This window comes from Dacryopinax primogenitus (genome assembly GCF_000292625.1).
Source record: "Dacryopinax primogenitus strain DJM-731 SS1 chromosome Unknown DACRYscaffold_7, whole genome shotgun sequence".
Classification (NCBI taxonomy): domain Eukaryota; kingdom Fungi; phylum Basidiomycota; class Dacrymycetes; order Dacrymycetales; family Dacrymycetaceae; genus Dacryopinax; species Dacryopinax primogenitus.
Window position 1 is genome coordinate 424,393 of NW_024467204.1, and position 13,539 is coordinate 437,931.

A 13,539-nucleotide genomic window follows, 5' to 3' on the forward strand; every position below is an offset into this window, starting at 1 on the left:
GAACCCTGCCACGAGCGCCAAAAACCCCTAACGGGCGCCTAACACATCCCGCCCCAAGTTCTTGATGATGAACTACTTTTTTCCCCTCGGCGCACATAGCGGCTGAGGTGCTTCGTGATACTCCCCCGACCATGATAAAGCTCTCTGTCCCGGAGAAGTCTTCAGGGATAATTGTAGTGTGAATTTCAAGGTCGCGTAACAGGAGGACGCGGCTCTCGGAGCAGAATTTCATGTTGGCATTGATGACCAACAAACTAGGTCAGGCTTATTGATGTGTACGCGAGTGTCTGCAACAGCATGGATCAGTCGGACCCGGTGCTTTGATATAAGCAGCATTGAGCGCACATCTGAAAAGGAATGACGTGCGAAACACCGCAGTTGCCGAATGTATTGTTAGGAAGTAACCGAGTGTTTTGAGGCAACTCCACCCAGCTCTTCTCCTTCCTCAACAACTTGGAAGTTAGGTTACTCTCAACCATTAGTTGCAATAATACCGTTCGGTTCCGCTCGCTTCCGATTCTTGTCCTCATGTGCTCAACCTCAGCTGTCATTGGCTCCGAGTCAGCCCGTTCGAGCACGTCAAGTGCGTGTTTGCCCCCGTTTCTTCTCAGGGCGTAACCCCCCAGTACTGACCCTCTCTATGAGAGTAGCTGCTGTCCGTCGTCTACAGCACACTGCTTCACTTCTTTCAGACCACCATCACCACACAATGGGTTAGTGCACTTAATCAGAGCTCATTGTGTGCTGACACTGAACAGCCTACTCCACCCGCCTCATCGGCGCTGCCAACACCCTTGGTGCGTCTCCAACCTGCATACATGCACTTATCCACTCACCCGTTGATCAGAGCACCGTGTCTACACGGAACAAAATGGCATCGTCCTTTCCCCCTTCCACGACATCCCTCTCTTCGCGGATGCCAGCAACGGGATTTTGAACATGGTCGTCGAAGTCCCCCGCTGGACCAACGCCAAGATGGAGATCTCGAAAGAGGAGCCATTCAACCCCATCAAGCAGGACATCAAGAAGGGTCGTTTGAGGTTCGTGAGGAACTGTTTCCCCCACCATGGGTATATCTGGAACTACGGTGCCTTCCCCCAGGTGCGTCTGCCGGTCGCTGTATTTGCTGGCGGAGAGCTAATCCTCCGCAGACCTGGGAAGACCCTAACCAGACGCACACCGAGACCAAGGCGAAGGGAGACAACGACCCGCTCGACGTGTGCGAGATCGGTGAGCAGGTCGGGTACACCGGCCAGGTCAAGCAGGTCAAGGTCCTCGGGATTATGGCCCTGCTCGACGAGGGCGAGACGGACTGGAAGGTCATCGTCGTCGATGTGAACGACCCGCACGCGTCAAAGCTGAACGATATCGAGGATGTCGAGAGGCATTTCCCTGGACTGATCAGGGCTACTAACGAGTGGTTCCGTATCTACAAGATCCGTATGTTCGTTCTATTGGAGATGGGCCCATATACTGAACGTGCGCAGCTGACGGAAAGCCCGAGAACGCATTCGCTTTCTCTGGTGAGGCGAAGAACAAGAAGTACGCTACGGAGATCATCCATGAATGTCATGAGGCGTGGCGCAAGCTCATCACTGGCGAGACGCCTTCTAAGACGCCGTCCTACGAACTATCGATGTACGTCCTTTACCTCTCGTCTGTCTCATGTCTGACGGTGCCTCCAGCACCAATACCACCATCGAGAACTCCCCTGGCTTCGTCCGCAGGAACGACCCCGCGTACACCAGCGTCCCCGCGGACTCCAGGAAGCCTCCGGCGCCCATCGATCCCTCCAGTGCGTCCATGCTGCGGCCAATATTTATAGGATACGTCTGATGTGCTCGATTACTCAGTCTCCAAGTGGTTCTATATCTCTTCTGCTCAGATCTGAGCACACGTATCAAGTATGGATAGAAGACAAAGCCAAAATAAAGTCAATTAGGAAGCATTTGCATTAGCGTCGATGATATAAATACAGTATGCGTCAATGCTGCAAACAAAATCAAGAGACATGCGTGCGCATGGCTTTCAGGATGCCCAGTTCCCAGAGAAAGGAAGACTCGTTAGATCGTCTCGGTAGTGACCTCGACCGTTGCTGGAGGAATGGGTGGGTATCGACAGTACTTGTCTGCAATAAACGTGACCGTCCAAGTTCCTATATTGTACAACAATCAGCAGAGTAACGAGACATGCGCAATAACTCTGACCTTCCAAAGCAGACGAGAACCGGTATGTCTTTTCCTTGTGACCAGTAATTGTATGCGTCTCTAGCACTTTAGCGTTCTTGCCCTTTTTGCTGATCTCCGATCGTTGGTATGTGAACGTAAACGGTGGTTCCCCAGTAAACGAAAACTCAATTTGCGCCTGGTCTCCTTCTCGGATGCTTTCTACCGCTGACCGACCAGGAGCCACAGCAGCGGAGGGGAGATCGTAAATGATGGCCTTGACGTTGTCCACGTTCGTCACGCAAAGGTTGTTCTGATGTGATATGGACGTGACGGTGAAGATACCTGGCTTCTCTGCGAGGCGACTGAACTTAGCAGTCTTTGAAGTCGGTCGGCTCTCCCGCCCGTTGAAGTCGTAAGTGACGATCCACGGTGAGGTGCCTTCGAGCTGATACTGGACAGTATCCCCAACGCAGTAGTCAGACCGCGTCTCCATCGGCAAGATGGCAGCCGTTTCGGCAACATCAATGAACAGAGTGGAAAGATCATGGGGTGAACGTGCTTCAGGGCACCCACTGGCATCCGTGACAGACTCTATCCGTACCTGGTGGGGCCCGATCTTGTCAAACACGTAATCGGGAAATTCAACGTCCCATTCGTTGGATTCCACGTGAATGACTTTGACCTTGCGAGAACTCGAATCCGAGTTGCGAATTGATAGTTTTACATCGAAAGGAGCTTGACCCTTGAGGAGGATCTCCGCATTCGGATACCCATTGCGACGAACAAAGGAATCGTGCAGGCAGAACGGCAGCCTCGTATCAGACTTGAAGAAAGCAGATGGCTTCGCCAGCACTTGCTGGTGGAGTTTAGGCAGATCAGATAACCTCACTCCATAATTTGTGTCTTTCAGTCCTTCGACAGTATAAATGTGTTTGCCTGACGGATAAGAGGCAAGATCTATCCTGGCAGACTTCAGGGGACTTGACACTTCTACAGGTGGCAGCTCGGAAGGGTTGCCTTCAATTTCGTGTTTGTAGCTGACGGTGAAGAGGGGAGAACCTTCGAAACAGATCAGTCCGCATCCTGCGTTCTTGTTATGTGGGACTTACCACTAAGTTCTAACTCAATGTGGTCGGGAATACCCTCGCAGATGGGCTTTCGGACAATATTTCCATATTTATCGAGCTCGCCGGCCGACGTGGGCCAGCGGGCAGTCGGGCGATTAATGAAAGTAATGGAGGTCGAAACCTGCTCATCACAGTACCCGGGGCACCCATGTGCGTCAATGACCTCGAGAAGGCGATACTGTCCTGCATGTCGAACATCCAAATCCTCGTTCTGACCCTTGACTGACGTCCACTGGGAGATGCCCTCGTTTACGTTCTCCCATCGTACTCTGATCGGCTGTACGACACTCAGCGAGGACCACATAATTTTGTGCAAGCAGCACTTACCCCATCGCCCGTAACACGAAGAGGTAGCTTGGTTGAATCGCCTTGAATGATCTGGATGTCACGCGTTCCAGCTGCGACTCCGGTAAACCTCGCTGTGGCCTGAGTAGTGCTTCCTTCTGAGCATTATGGGGGCAATCAAAAGCGGAGCTGCGCACCTTGTTACGAGAGACATCCACTCCAATACGGGGTCGATTAAGAGCGCGTTTACATTGCTTCTGGTCCTCAATATTCACTAGTTTTGATCAGCATTGTATAGAGGATAGGACAGTGGGAAACACTCACCAAGCGCGATTTCGAAGTGCCCACCGTATTCATCAATATCAGAAGGCAGCGCCACGCTGACGGTGTGTTCCTTTGATGTGATCCCACTAATACGCAGCGGGTTCGTCTCGCGTGGGCTGGATATTTGTAGCTCCACATTCCATGGGGCAACGCCTTGCAGCTTGAGATCAACATTCACAGTCTTTCCAGAGCAGGACCAGAGCTTGATAGGCTGTGGCGGGGTTACCAACTGAGCATCAGCGATCGTGTGCACGATCTGCTCCACAGTTCCAGTCTGGTGAGACGGCTGTTGTTTCTTGTAATGGTTGTCGCCGAACTCGGTCAGACTGTACTGGTAGCTTCCTGGGCCTTGACTAGGCTGGAGCTCGAGATCGTACTGCGTGCTCTGGATGTTGGGGATTTGTCTCGTATCGACGACGCGCCCATCTTTCTTCACAACATATGACAAGGAGAACGGAGGAGTGCCTTGGAACACGACGTGTGCCATGAAACCCGTTTCGACATTACTGCCCTTGGGATTAGCGCTGTCGACCAATTGTACCAGTGTGCTTACCAGTTCCTATCCACGATGGGCTCGAACTTCACAGTCATACTCGGTTCTGGCCAGACAAGGATACGGCAGACTTCTGGCCCCTTCACGACACCATCGCACAACTTCCCTTTAACACTTAGGATAGTGTAATCCCCTGGCAGTGCGTATTCGAGGGTTTGGTAGCGCAAGTCGTGTGCTGTCACATGATGTATCCGCTCCGAAACGGTGCCGTCCGGTGCCGTGTGCTGAACCTGCACATCCCATGGAGCATCGGAGACATTCCCGTTGCTGACACGCAAGAACAGACGCATCTCCTCTCCCTTGGCCATGCTTTTGGGCCGATCCACGGAGCAACCCATCCATTCCGCCATTGGTTGAGAGAGCACATTGACAGTGAAACTATCCAAGGTCCCACTCGGAAGATTTGCAGCAGTGATAGTGTTGCCTAAGGAATCTGTGACGGAGGTCAAGCCGTATGAATAGAAGCCAGGGCGAGGCAGGTCGAGCGGGACAGGGACTTGAATAGTCTGCACGCCTCGAGATGTCTAGCCAAAGCTCAGTGGAAAGCAGTGGTATTTCCTAAGAAGTGCAAACCTTTGTGTCGTCGTCAATTCCGTTTGCATACAGATCCTCTCGCTTCCCATCAAACTCTCTCCAGTACTGCACAGCGAGGGGTGGCACTCCTTTCACCATCAATGTCCCTTCAAATGTCTCCCCTTGACATCTCGGAATTGCATGCGGTTCGCGGGAATCAACCAGGAAACTCACACTCGGGCATTGGGGTATCGTGACAGATCCTCCACGAGTGATGCGGATTTCTTCATCGGTAGAGTCAAGGATACTCTCTAAGCGAACCACACCGGGACGGTCCACTCGGATATACACCAAACCCTTCGTATCCTCCAACTGTAGCGGGTTCTGACCTTCGGTGTTCGCTTCCAGCGCCTTGCACTTTGGTGGCTCTGGTCCAAACTCTTCCTCTGGCATGCCGGACGGATATCGCTGTACGAGCGCAAGATTGCCCAGCCCATGCCGGTCAACAGTTACATATCGGATATCAGACGCATCTTCCAAGGATTCAATGCTGAATTTGATGTTGTGAGGGATGGTATTGTTCACGAGCACCGGCACACTGATGTGCCTCTGGCTGGGTGCGAAGCAGAATCGAAGTCCTTGTGGGTTAAGTTCAGCGGTACTATGTTAGGATGAGGACGAAAAGATTTTGAGTCTAGTGGAAACTATGCACGCACCTGACTGGGGACAACCGAACAGTATGCTGTCCGGAAAGATGTTGGCCAGGCTGTACAACATCCTGGACCCGTACACGATGCTCGGAGATCGACATTTGATAATCAAACATGGATCGAACCGAGGTAGGTATCAGAAGAGAGGTGGGAATCTGAGCGCATATATCATCGTCCTCGTTTGCTTGCGAGAGAAGCTGCGCACCTTGCAGTTACCCATTAGGAGCCAATTGAAGAGCACGGCCACCAGTATCAGCCGTATGCGTACGTAGGGCGGTACTGTCAGCCATGGTATTCGAAGCAGAGGCACTGATAGTATGTATGCGATGTCCACGAAGCTCCATTTATAGAGCAACCATGATAATGATGAGCCTTGTAGTTGGGGGATATAATGTCGTAACACTTCATACAGCTTGATGCCCTACGTAGCCAGTCAGATGCGACAGACAGTGCTATTGACAAGGTGCACCTGTAGGACAACCCCTACGCCTATTATATACGATCGTTGGGATGCGACATCGAACCAAGTCTCCGGCACCAGAGGTTTTGGAGCAGGTGGGGCTGCCGGCTTTGGAGTAGCCATAACTGCGAGCCGAGTTCGCAGATCTGGAGTCACAAGTCAACAAGACGCCCAAGGATTTTTGGAGATATGTCCAGTAGGTAGCCCGACAGGGAGAAGAAATATTCACGTTGTGGTACAGATGGCGCTTTGTTCTTCGTGGAGTGGCGAGCAGCGAGGCCAAGGGACGCGCCGTCGTCGCGAGAATGTGACGCCCAACAGCTTGCTCCCGTTTACCAAATAAGGGAAGTCGTAAGAACAGCAAATCAAGTATTCCGAAAGAATGCATTACGCTTACCCATCTCTTGTGCTTTAGTCAAGTTTTGTCCTATCACACAGCCCAACAACTTCTCGTAAAACAGACTACAATCACTTAAAATACAATTTACGATCAACTAACACAAAAAACGGAGTGGACAAAAAAGGGTTCTCTCTGGTGCCAGGATCGAACTAGCGACATTCAGATTCCGAATAGTTGTTCACATTACAGTCTGACGCTCTACCAACTGAGCTAACCAGAGGCAGATGTTTAAGCAGCTTCTTCATTTTATCTGATATAATAAACTACTTTTGAACTTACGTCTCGCCCCGAAGATACGCCGGGTTATCATCACAATAACCTCACTCAGCACAAACGTCAATGTCGAAATCCCCAATAACATGCCACGGTCCGTTTTCCCATTCCCTTTCAACGAATCCTCACCTCTTTCCAGTACTCGATTCCGTTCTCGGCAAGCCCGGGTCCGGGATCGGGGTACGCCTATACCAGCTGGGGTCGTCTGATGACCCCCTGGCCCTACCTCTGCTCGCAAGCGGGTACGCACGCCCTCCGCTCTCCCTGCTTATATGAATCAATGCGTAGGAAAACGGACGCAGATGGCCGGTGTTCCGACCTTTTACCTCCCGGGAAACTGGAGAAAGGGACGTACAAAGTGTGCTTCGATACCGGCGCTTACTTTGCCCAAGCGGGGAGGGAGTGTTTCTACCCTGTTGTTGAGGTGCGTAGATAGTGCGCGGGGACGTAATGCTGAGGCTGATGAGGGACAGATCACGTTCTTCTTGAACAACCCTGAGGAACACTATCATATTCCCCTCCTGCTCAGTTCGTATACCTACACCACTTATCGTGGCAGTTGACCACTGCCAACCCAAACCAAGCGTTGTGTACTTATGAAGAAACGCAGCAAATCCATTTGCATTGATACAGGGGATTACAGAGGGATGGGGGTATGCATTATACAATGCAGAGAAACTGTCCCTTGGACGCAGGAGCCGAATGCGTGATGAACAGGACACGACACGACATGCAATGCCTCTAACCGCCGCGCCCCTCTCTACGAGCGCTAATACACCCACCACGGAGGCTCATGACGGCAAAACGCGCTCGTACGTCTGGCCACGGATCGTACCTCCCCGCATAGAGAGCGCCGCATTCTTGGCAAAAACGTCCCTATCTCGCCTGAGCTCCTCTGCCGCCTCTGCACACATGGATCAGTCGCTGTCCTGCACTAGACTGCGAGGTAGACGCACCCTTGTTCAGCGGATCCTCGGCGTTCGGCTCCAGGAAAAGGAACTGCAATCCCACGAGCACAGCGTTCAGGTTTAGCACGGGCTTCCAGTCCTCTCTCAGGATATTAAGGCACACATTCCCCTCCGTATCGACATTCGGGTGATAAATCTGCGCAGAAGCGTTAGCCTTGTCCTCCCTCAATCAGGAGAACGTACCTTCTGCGTACACTTGACTTTTGGCGGCTCGTGCGGGTAGTTACTGGTGATAACGAACGAGAAGAGGAACTTGCCGCCCTTGTAGAACCCTGTCCAGGACACATCAGCATCACACTCCTATACGGAGGCAGGAAACACACCCTCGTCCGGCGTTATGATAAGATTAAAATGCAGCAAGTCGGCAGGATCGGGAAACTCAGTAGTCATAGTCTTGAACTCTTCCAGTTCGGTAAGATCTGCACTTCGTCAGCACCCGATTCCACGTCCTTACGCACGCCATACGCGATGCACAGTAGCTGGGATGGGAACGCACCTTTCTGCAATCGAATCTGCGCTGCTGACACCTTGGGCTTCTTCTTCGCAGCCGTCTCCTCGTTCTTCTTCATAGACCATATCTGCGCACTCGTCAGCCCGCGCTCGCCAACCTCTCCAACCTCTCCCCTTCCGTGCTCCTGGGAATAAGACACACCTTTAACATCCTTTAATGAACAGTCGTACAAGCACCACGTCAGAATGAAAACGATGGGAATGTAATGCACTGCAAGTAAGTTGGCAGTGGAGGGCGAGAACTACACGCCTCACGATAGCAGTCAGAGTTAGGTCGGGGACAGGATACTTCCGCTTCCGTGATTTCTGGCGTCTTCTGGGCGTTCACAAGTTTCTTTCTAGACATGGGGTATATGCTACACACAAACAGTATCTAATCACCGTCACTGGGAGTTATCTACCCGTAGGAAGCGCAAGCACCACCCCCGCCCATATCAGCATACCCAGCACACCCCACCTTCCCGCAGCGATCATAACAGCCCACTGCATCTCCCTCGCCTCCGGATGTCCAGCCCACCAGTCATCCCTGACAAACTCCATAAACCCCGGATGAGGACGACCACGAGTACGGCGATGCCCAGAGTCAGCAGGCATCGGCATCGGTTCCCATAACGCGAGCTGGCGACTCCGGGTGCTGAATGCAAGTGGACAAATCCCGTTCCAGAGACAGAGGGAGCTGGAGATGCCTGCCCAGACCAGGGGCAGACTCGTCAGTCTCCAAGCTCTGTTTAGCTCCCCTTGCTGGCAGAAGACGAGTGCGAGGCCGATGGCGAGCCCGCCTCCGAGGTACAGGCCCAGAGCGATACACCACATTGCTGCTCTGAAGGGCGCGCGGGTGTTTACCAGAGCAGCGCGGATGAACCGCGGGTGAGCGTCCAGCTGGAGGTAGGAGAGCAGTTCGGCATACAGCTGCCGGAAGGAGTGGGGGTGGGTCGTACGCCGGAGCGTGAGGAGTAGGGCGGGGATATGCGCGGAGGAGAGGGCGTGAGGGGAGGAGAGTGTCAGGAAATGGAGTACGACGCGGACGATCTGCTCCTGGTTAGCAGGCGGCGGGGAATGATGCGAGAGAGTCGTACCTCTTCCCGCAGGGGGAGATCGTCCCTCAGCAACAGCTGAACAGTCTTCTCGAGCTCCTCCTCCGCACCCTGGATGATCTCCCTCATCCTCTGCCTATCCTTCTCCTCCCCCTCCTCAGCAATCCAAGGCGCAATAGCGAGCGTCTCCGCATCGGGCATATTATCCATCGCCCTCTCACCGAGGAAGACGACCTCCTCTCTCCCCGCCTCCAAAGCTCCGAGGTCAATCTCCTCCCATGGCGCTTCCCCTTCCGGAAGAGGCGTAGGAGCATACACAGAGACAGAGAGGCTCCTCTCGCTCTCTTTCTCCCGCCTGTCCTCAGCTTTGCGCCTCATGTGCCTCTCCCACTCTTCGCTAGGCTCGATCATCTCCGCCTTCCCTCTCCACTCTTCGGGCAAATCGAGGAACCTCCGCTCGTACTCCCTGAACCACAGAACGAACGCCAAGTTCTCCTGTGCCCTCTCCTCCCTCGCGAGGAATGCGTTGAAGTCCGAGAGAGAGAGCGGGTGACAGAGCGAGTCACTGAGCACGTGTTCGAGCGAGAGGGAGAGAGGGATGGGTACGGAAGACCGGAGGAAGGTGAGGGTGAGCTGCCTGGCTGGTGAAGCGGGGTTTGGGTGAGGTACCCGGCGCACTTTGCTCGATGTGAAGGGCATCCTGCTTGCTTGCTGTATGCTGTATGCTGTCGAGCTGGAGCTGGAGGTTATATATGCAGGAAATGAGCGCTACAGCCGCCGATCCCTCCTAACCTGAGATATCGGTACCCATCAAGTGGGTCGTATCATCCATCTCGGCCAAGCACAGATTCCCGACGACGACCACGCCCATCTGGGTAGGAACAGTCAACCCAAGTGAGAGGTAAACAGAGGTAAACAGTAACACATACTTGCGTAAAGACGGATCGGCGGTCAGGGGAGGTTATGGAGATGCCTCTTTGGGAAAGGGGCGTACCCAGTGAAAGGGATGTTCGGGGGCTTGGATGGATTATCTCAGATTGGCAATGATTGTCCCATAGACGAATTTCATCTCGGCTTCGGGCATTACACAGCACTTGATACAAAGTGGAGTCACGTTCTACTCTCTGATCGCCTTTGTACAAGAGAGAAATACTCCGGTAACACCTCCGACGCATACCGAAGATCGTCATGTCCAAAATAAGAAACACGCGTCATCAGCACTTCATATACGGTGGCCTCCACCATCGGCCATCCTTGCCGTCTCTTCTTCTCAAGTGACTGACTTGTACTGCCATGGATACTATGCTTGTGGAGGGACGTTTCCCCGGTGTTGGCCCGCTCTCTTCATATACCTAGCTGGCAGGTCCATATTATACGACTGGGGCTCTATCTCCTGCCTCTAAGCCTTAGCGCGATTCAGAGATGGTAAAATACGAGTTCCTCATTCAGGAGCAGAGAGAACATTTCCTCGAACATGGATGGCTGTTGGTCCCCAACTCAATCCCAAAGGAAAACATCGATTGGTGGATGAAAGATGTCTGGTGCGTCCCATTCCCCCCAACTCATGCTCCCCACCCTCCATCGGAAAGTCCGAACCGCTCACGCATCCCAGGACACGACTCGGCTACGACCCACAAGACCCGTCTACCTGGGAAGAAGAAACGATCTGGATGCCCCGGCACCGGGATATGCTCACGAAGGACTTTTCGCCCAACGCGTGGAAGGCGATGTGTGAGCTTGTCGGGGGAGAGGAGAGGATCGATACTGTTCGGAACGCGTACTCTGGCGATCAGTTTATCGTCAACCTCGGGACGGAGTATTGGAGGGATGTGAGTCCTTGCTACACTCCCGGGGAGAATGGTGACTGATGCTACGTAGCACGATGCCGACCCCCGTGTTCAACCTAACTGGCACATCGACGGCGACTGGTACCGCCATTTCCTCGACTCGGGCGAAGGAGCACTCGTCGTCATCCAAGTGTACACCGATATCCTCCCACGCGGCGGGGGGACGTACATCTGCGAAGACGGGCTTCCGGGGATCTGTAAGTTCCTGTATGAGAGACCGGAGGGGAGCGGGAACAAGCCCGACACGGGGATGTATGCTCATGTGAAGGATTGCGAGAAGTTCTTGCAGGTGCGTTCGACTCCACGAGATAGGGAGGTGGGAGCTGATGCTCTCGGGCTAGGTGACGGCCAAAGCGGGTGATACGCTCCTTATGCACGCACACCTCCCCCATTGTACGGGAAAGAACCACCTTCGCACACTCCGGGTGATCGCCAACCCCCACGTGACCCTCAAAGAGCCGTTCAACCTCGCCCGCCCCAATCCGGAGGACAACGTGCGCCCGTCCCTGCCAGTGTCGCTCTCCGTGCTCGGCAGCTGACCCCCCTCCCACAGTCCTTATGCGAGCAAGTGATCCTCCGCGCCCTCCAGCGCAACTCTATCCCGGAATACAAGCCCACCACCGAACGCCTACACACCTACCCTCGGAACTACGTCGCCAAGTTCTCCCGCGTCCAGGGGGAGCTGGAACGGATGGTGCGCGCCGCAGAGTCCGCAGGAGGGAAGAGGGAAGACGTTGATAGTATCTACCTGAAAGGGGAGGAGGAGATCAAGCTGCATAATCTGAGGAACGGGCTAGGCGCAGAGGTCGTCGATAGCCAGAGGGTGGTCGTCGTTTAACGTACTTGAATGTGACTCGAATGCGAATGCATAGGTCGGTTCGGCATCACATCCCCCCGGACCGGTATTGAGGGTCTGTCCCTTCGTGTGCAAGTACTTCCTCCCACTTCTCACACACTCGGGACACAGCATGTCGTACGACAACGCCCCATGCCAGTATCTCACCAGCATCGAGCCCAGCGGTCGACCAAGCCAATAAATAATACCAAAATGCGACTGGACATGGCCATAAGAGATCATCCACGTTAACGTTTCTCTTGTTGTTCGACAGACGGCTGGTGCTTTTCCACACCTGGCGTTTCTGCTTGATCTGGGGGTGGGGATCGGTAGGCTAGTGGCCTGATCCCGCTCTGCAGCATCCTCCCTCGGCGCCCATGCACGAAAGGCAGGGACCGACGGATCATTCTTCGCAACAGGGGTTCGCTGTATGATGAACGGAGATGTGATTGAGCACTTCCGAAGGCGCGGACGACGATTTATGACTCGGACTAGACACGGCAACTTGATCTCGGCAGCTTGATCTCGGCAGCTTGCTACGTGCGATGAGCTGTTGATCGATCTGAAGACTCGCGCAGATGAGTTCAACTGAGCAATGAAGGAAGCAGGCTGGTGCACGTGCTATGTAGAGATCCGAGCACCCATAGCAGTGTTCTAGCGTTCCTCTCTTGATACTTAGATTATTACTTAGAAAATTTGCGGTTGAAAACTGTGTGTTGACATCATGCCAGAATAGGAAGGCTTGTACTGACTGCCCGCAGATGAAGGCCACACTTCTTGTCATGGATGAGGTGCGTGCCGAGCATTTTCAAAAGTGCATGTGCATGGCTCACAGCGCTGATCATACACCGTGGTCCAGCGCTCCCCGCCGCCAGCTTCCAGCACATCTGCCAGCACACTCATTCCTGCACACTCAAGCGCGTGCCTGACCAACCCGACACCTCCTTGGAACTCAATCTCCCCTTGAAATCACTCTGTGTACTCGTCATCGGTGTTGGGAAACTCCGAAGATACTGTGGCGGGGTATCATGAGTTGTGTTCAGGAGCGTGGGCAATGGACGTGGTTCGGGACCCTGGGGGCAGGAATTGGTCTCCATCAAAATACCGCGTGGTGAACACGTGACTTTAATATTCCATCTTCTTTGCAGAAGACCCACCGGTCTGGCCCGTTTCGACCATGTCCTTATGCCCCAGTCCCTGAGAAATAACAAACTGAGGTCATCTCGGAAACACACACCCAGACGAGTCTATTCGTGAAGCGGCACGATCGGTTGTGCGTGTGAAACAGCCGTGGGTGGAAAGATTGGGCAAGAAACCGACGGTGGCTGCCCTCGGAGACATTCCCGAACTCGTTGTCAAAGCGATGCACACCGTGCATCTCTGAAGCCTCCAACCCTATCCCTCCGGCTGAACGACAGAATTTATCCCGGCCGGTCCATTATTGCCAGCTACCTGCTCTTTATTTGGTCGGACACTTTGTTGGCAAGATATTTGATGGCTCTGTACGTCAAATATTGTCTGCGACTGCTGGC

The 13,539-nt window shown here is 53.6% G+C and overlaps 6 protein-coding genes and 1 non-coding gene across 7 annotated transcripts; 3 read left to right on the plus strand and 4 right to left on the minus strand.

The window, feature by feature from the left end:
- The first annotated feature begins 627 nt into the window (after window positions 1-627).
- DACRYDRAFT_21688 (inorganic diphosphatase) lies at window positions 628-2,005 on the plus strand. Its single transcript, XM_040772502.1, has 7 exons — window positions 628-713; window positions 759-797; window positions 848-1,101; window positions 1,152-1,440; window positions 1,488-1,638; window positions 1,686-1,795; window positions 1,854-2,005. The coding sequence occupies exons 1-7, from the start codon at window positions 710-712 to the stop codon at window positions 1,889-1,891; spliced, it is 885 nt and encodes a 294-aa protein (XP_040629554.1). The 5' UTR covers window positions 628-709; the 3' UTR covers window positions 1,892-2,005.
- A 58-nt stretch (window positions 2,006-2,063) lies between these two features.
- DACRYDRAFT_115687 (uncharacterized protein) lies at window positions 2,064-6,263 on the minus strand (the record flags this gene model as incomplete). The annotated part of the gene is made up of 11 exons (XM_040770053.1): window positions 2,064-2,155; window positions 2,208-3,227; window positions 3,278-3,572; window positions 3,623-3,721; window positions 3,778-3,854; window positions 3,905-4,410; window positions 4,458-4,981; window positions 5,031-5,631; window positions 5,687-5,835; window positions 5,886-6,101; window positions 6,150-6,263. The coding sequence occupies 11 exons, from the start codon at window positions 6,261-6,263 to the stop codon at window positions 2,064-2,066; spliced, it is 3,693 nt and encodes a 1,230-aa protein (XP_040629555.1).
- A 406-nt stretch (window positions 6,264-6,669) lies between these two features.
- On the minus strand, window positions 6,670-6,760 carry DACRYDRAFT_t31. The gene has a single exon. It is a non-coding gene; the product is annotated as a tRNA-Tyr (tRNA).
- Window positions 6,761-6,879: 119 nt separating this feature from the next.
- Window positions 6,880-7,376, plus strand: DACRYDRAFT_50870 (Hydroxyisourate hydrolase; the record flags this gene model as incomplete). The annotated part of the gene is made up of 4 exons (XM_040775015.1): window positions 6,880-6,907; window positions 6,953-7,055; window positions 7,102-7,237; window positions 7,287-7,376. The coding sequence occupies 4 exons, from the start codon at window positions 6,880-6,882 to the stop codon at window positions 7,374-7,376; spliced, it is 357 nt and encodes a 118-aa protein (XP_040629556.1).
- Window positions 7,377-7,447: 71 nt separating this feature from the next.
- On the minus strand, window positions 7,448-8,512 carry DACRYDRAFT_21689 (uncharacterized protein). Its single transcript, XM_040772503.1, has 6 exons — window positions 8,434-8,512; window positions 8,278-8,359; window positions 8,105-8,200; window positions 7,965-8,053; window positions 7,770-7,917; window positions 7,448-7,717 (listed from the first exon to the last, which is right to left on the minus strand). The coding sequence occupies exons 1-6, from the start codon at window positions 8,440-8,442 to the stop codon at window positions 7,605-7,607; spliced, it is 537 nt and encodes a 178-aa protein (XP_040629557.1). The 5' UTR covers window positions 8,443-8,512; the 3' UTR covers window positions 7,448-7,604.
- A 98-nt stretch (window positions 8,513-8,610) lies between these two features.
- Window positions 8,611-10,107, minus strand: DACRYDRAFT_94427 (uncharacterized protein). Its single transcript, XM_040777221.1, has 2 exons — window positions 9,368-10,107; window positions 8,611-9,320 (listed from the first exon to the last, which is right to left on the minus strand). The coding sequence occupies exons 1-2, from the start codon at window positions 10,022-10,024 to the stop codon at window positions 8,685-8,687; spliced, it is 1,293 nt and encodes a 430-aa protein (XP_040629558.1). The 5' UTR covers window positions 10,025-10,107; the 3' UTR covers window positions 8,611-8,684.
- Window positions 10,108-10,747: 640 nt separating this feature from the next.
- DACRYDRAFT_106728 (uncharacterized protein) lies at window positions 10,748-12,010 on the plus strand (the record flags this gene model as incomplete). The annotated part of the gene is made up of 5 exons (XM_040768318.1): window positions 10,748-10,866; window positions 10,938-11,154; window positions 11,204-11,461; window positions 11,514-11,666; window positions 11,726-12,010. The coding sequence occupies 5 exons, from the start codon at window positions 10,748-10,750 to the stop codon at window positions 12,008-12,010; spliced, it is 1,032 nt and encodes a 343-aa protein (XP_040629559.1).
- Window positions 12,011-13,539: the final 1,529 nt, after the last annotated feature.

Excerpts from the sequence above, each read along its gene's own strand:
- DACRYDRAFT_21688 (XM_040772502.1), top strand. Across the intron at positions 1,441-1,487 it reads GTTCCGTATCTACAAGATCC|CTGACGGAAAGCCCGAGAAC; the intron begins GTATGTTCGTTC and ends GAACGTGCGCAG. Across the intron at positions 1,639-1,685 it reads CCGTCCTACGAACTATCGAT|CACCAATACCACCATCGAGA; the intron begins GTACGTCCTTTA and ends CGGTGCCTCCAG.
- DACRYDRAFT_21689 (XM_040772503.1), bottom strand. Across the intron at positions 8,054-8,104 it reads TATCATAACGCCGGACGAGG|GGTTCTACAAGGGCGGCAAG; the intron begins GTGTGTTTCCTG and ends TGTCCTGGACAG. Across the intron at positions 7,918-7,964 it reads AAGTCAAGTGTACGCAGAAG|ATTTATCACCCGAATGTCGA; the intron begins GTACGTTCTCCT and ends GCTTCTGCGCAG.
- DACRYDRAFT_94427 (XM_040777221.1), bottom strand. The coding sequence starts at position 10,024 with ATGCCCTTCACATCGAGCAAAGTGCGCCGGGTACCTCACCCAAACCCC. Across the intron at positions 9,321-9,367 it reads ATCTCCCCCTGCGGGAAGAG|ATCGTCCGCGTCGTACTCCA; the intron begins GTACGACTCTCT and ends AACCAGGAGCAG.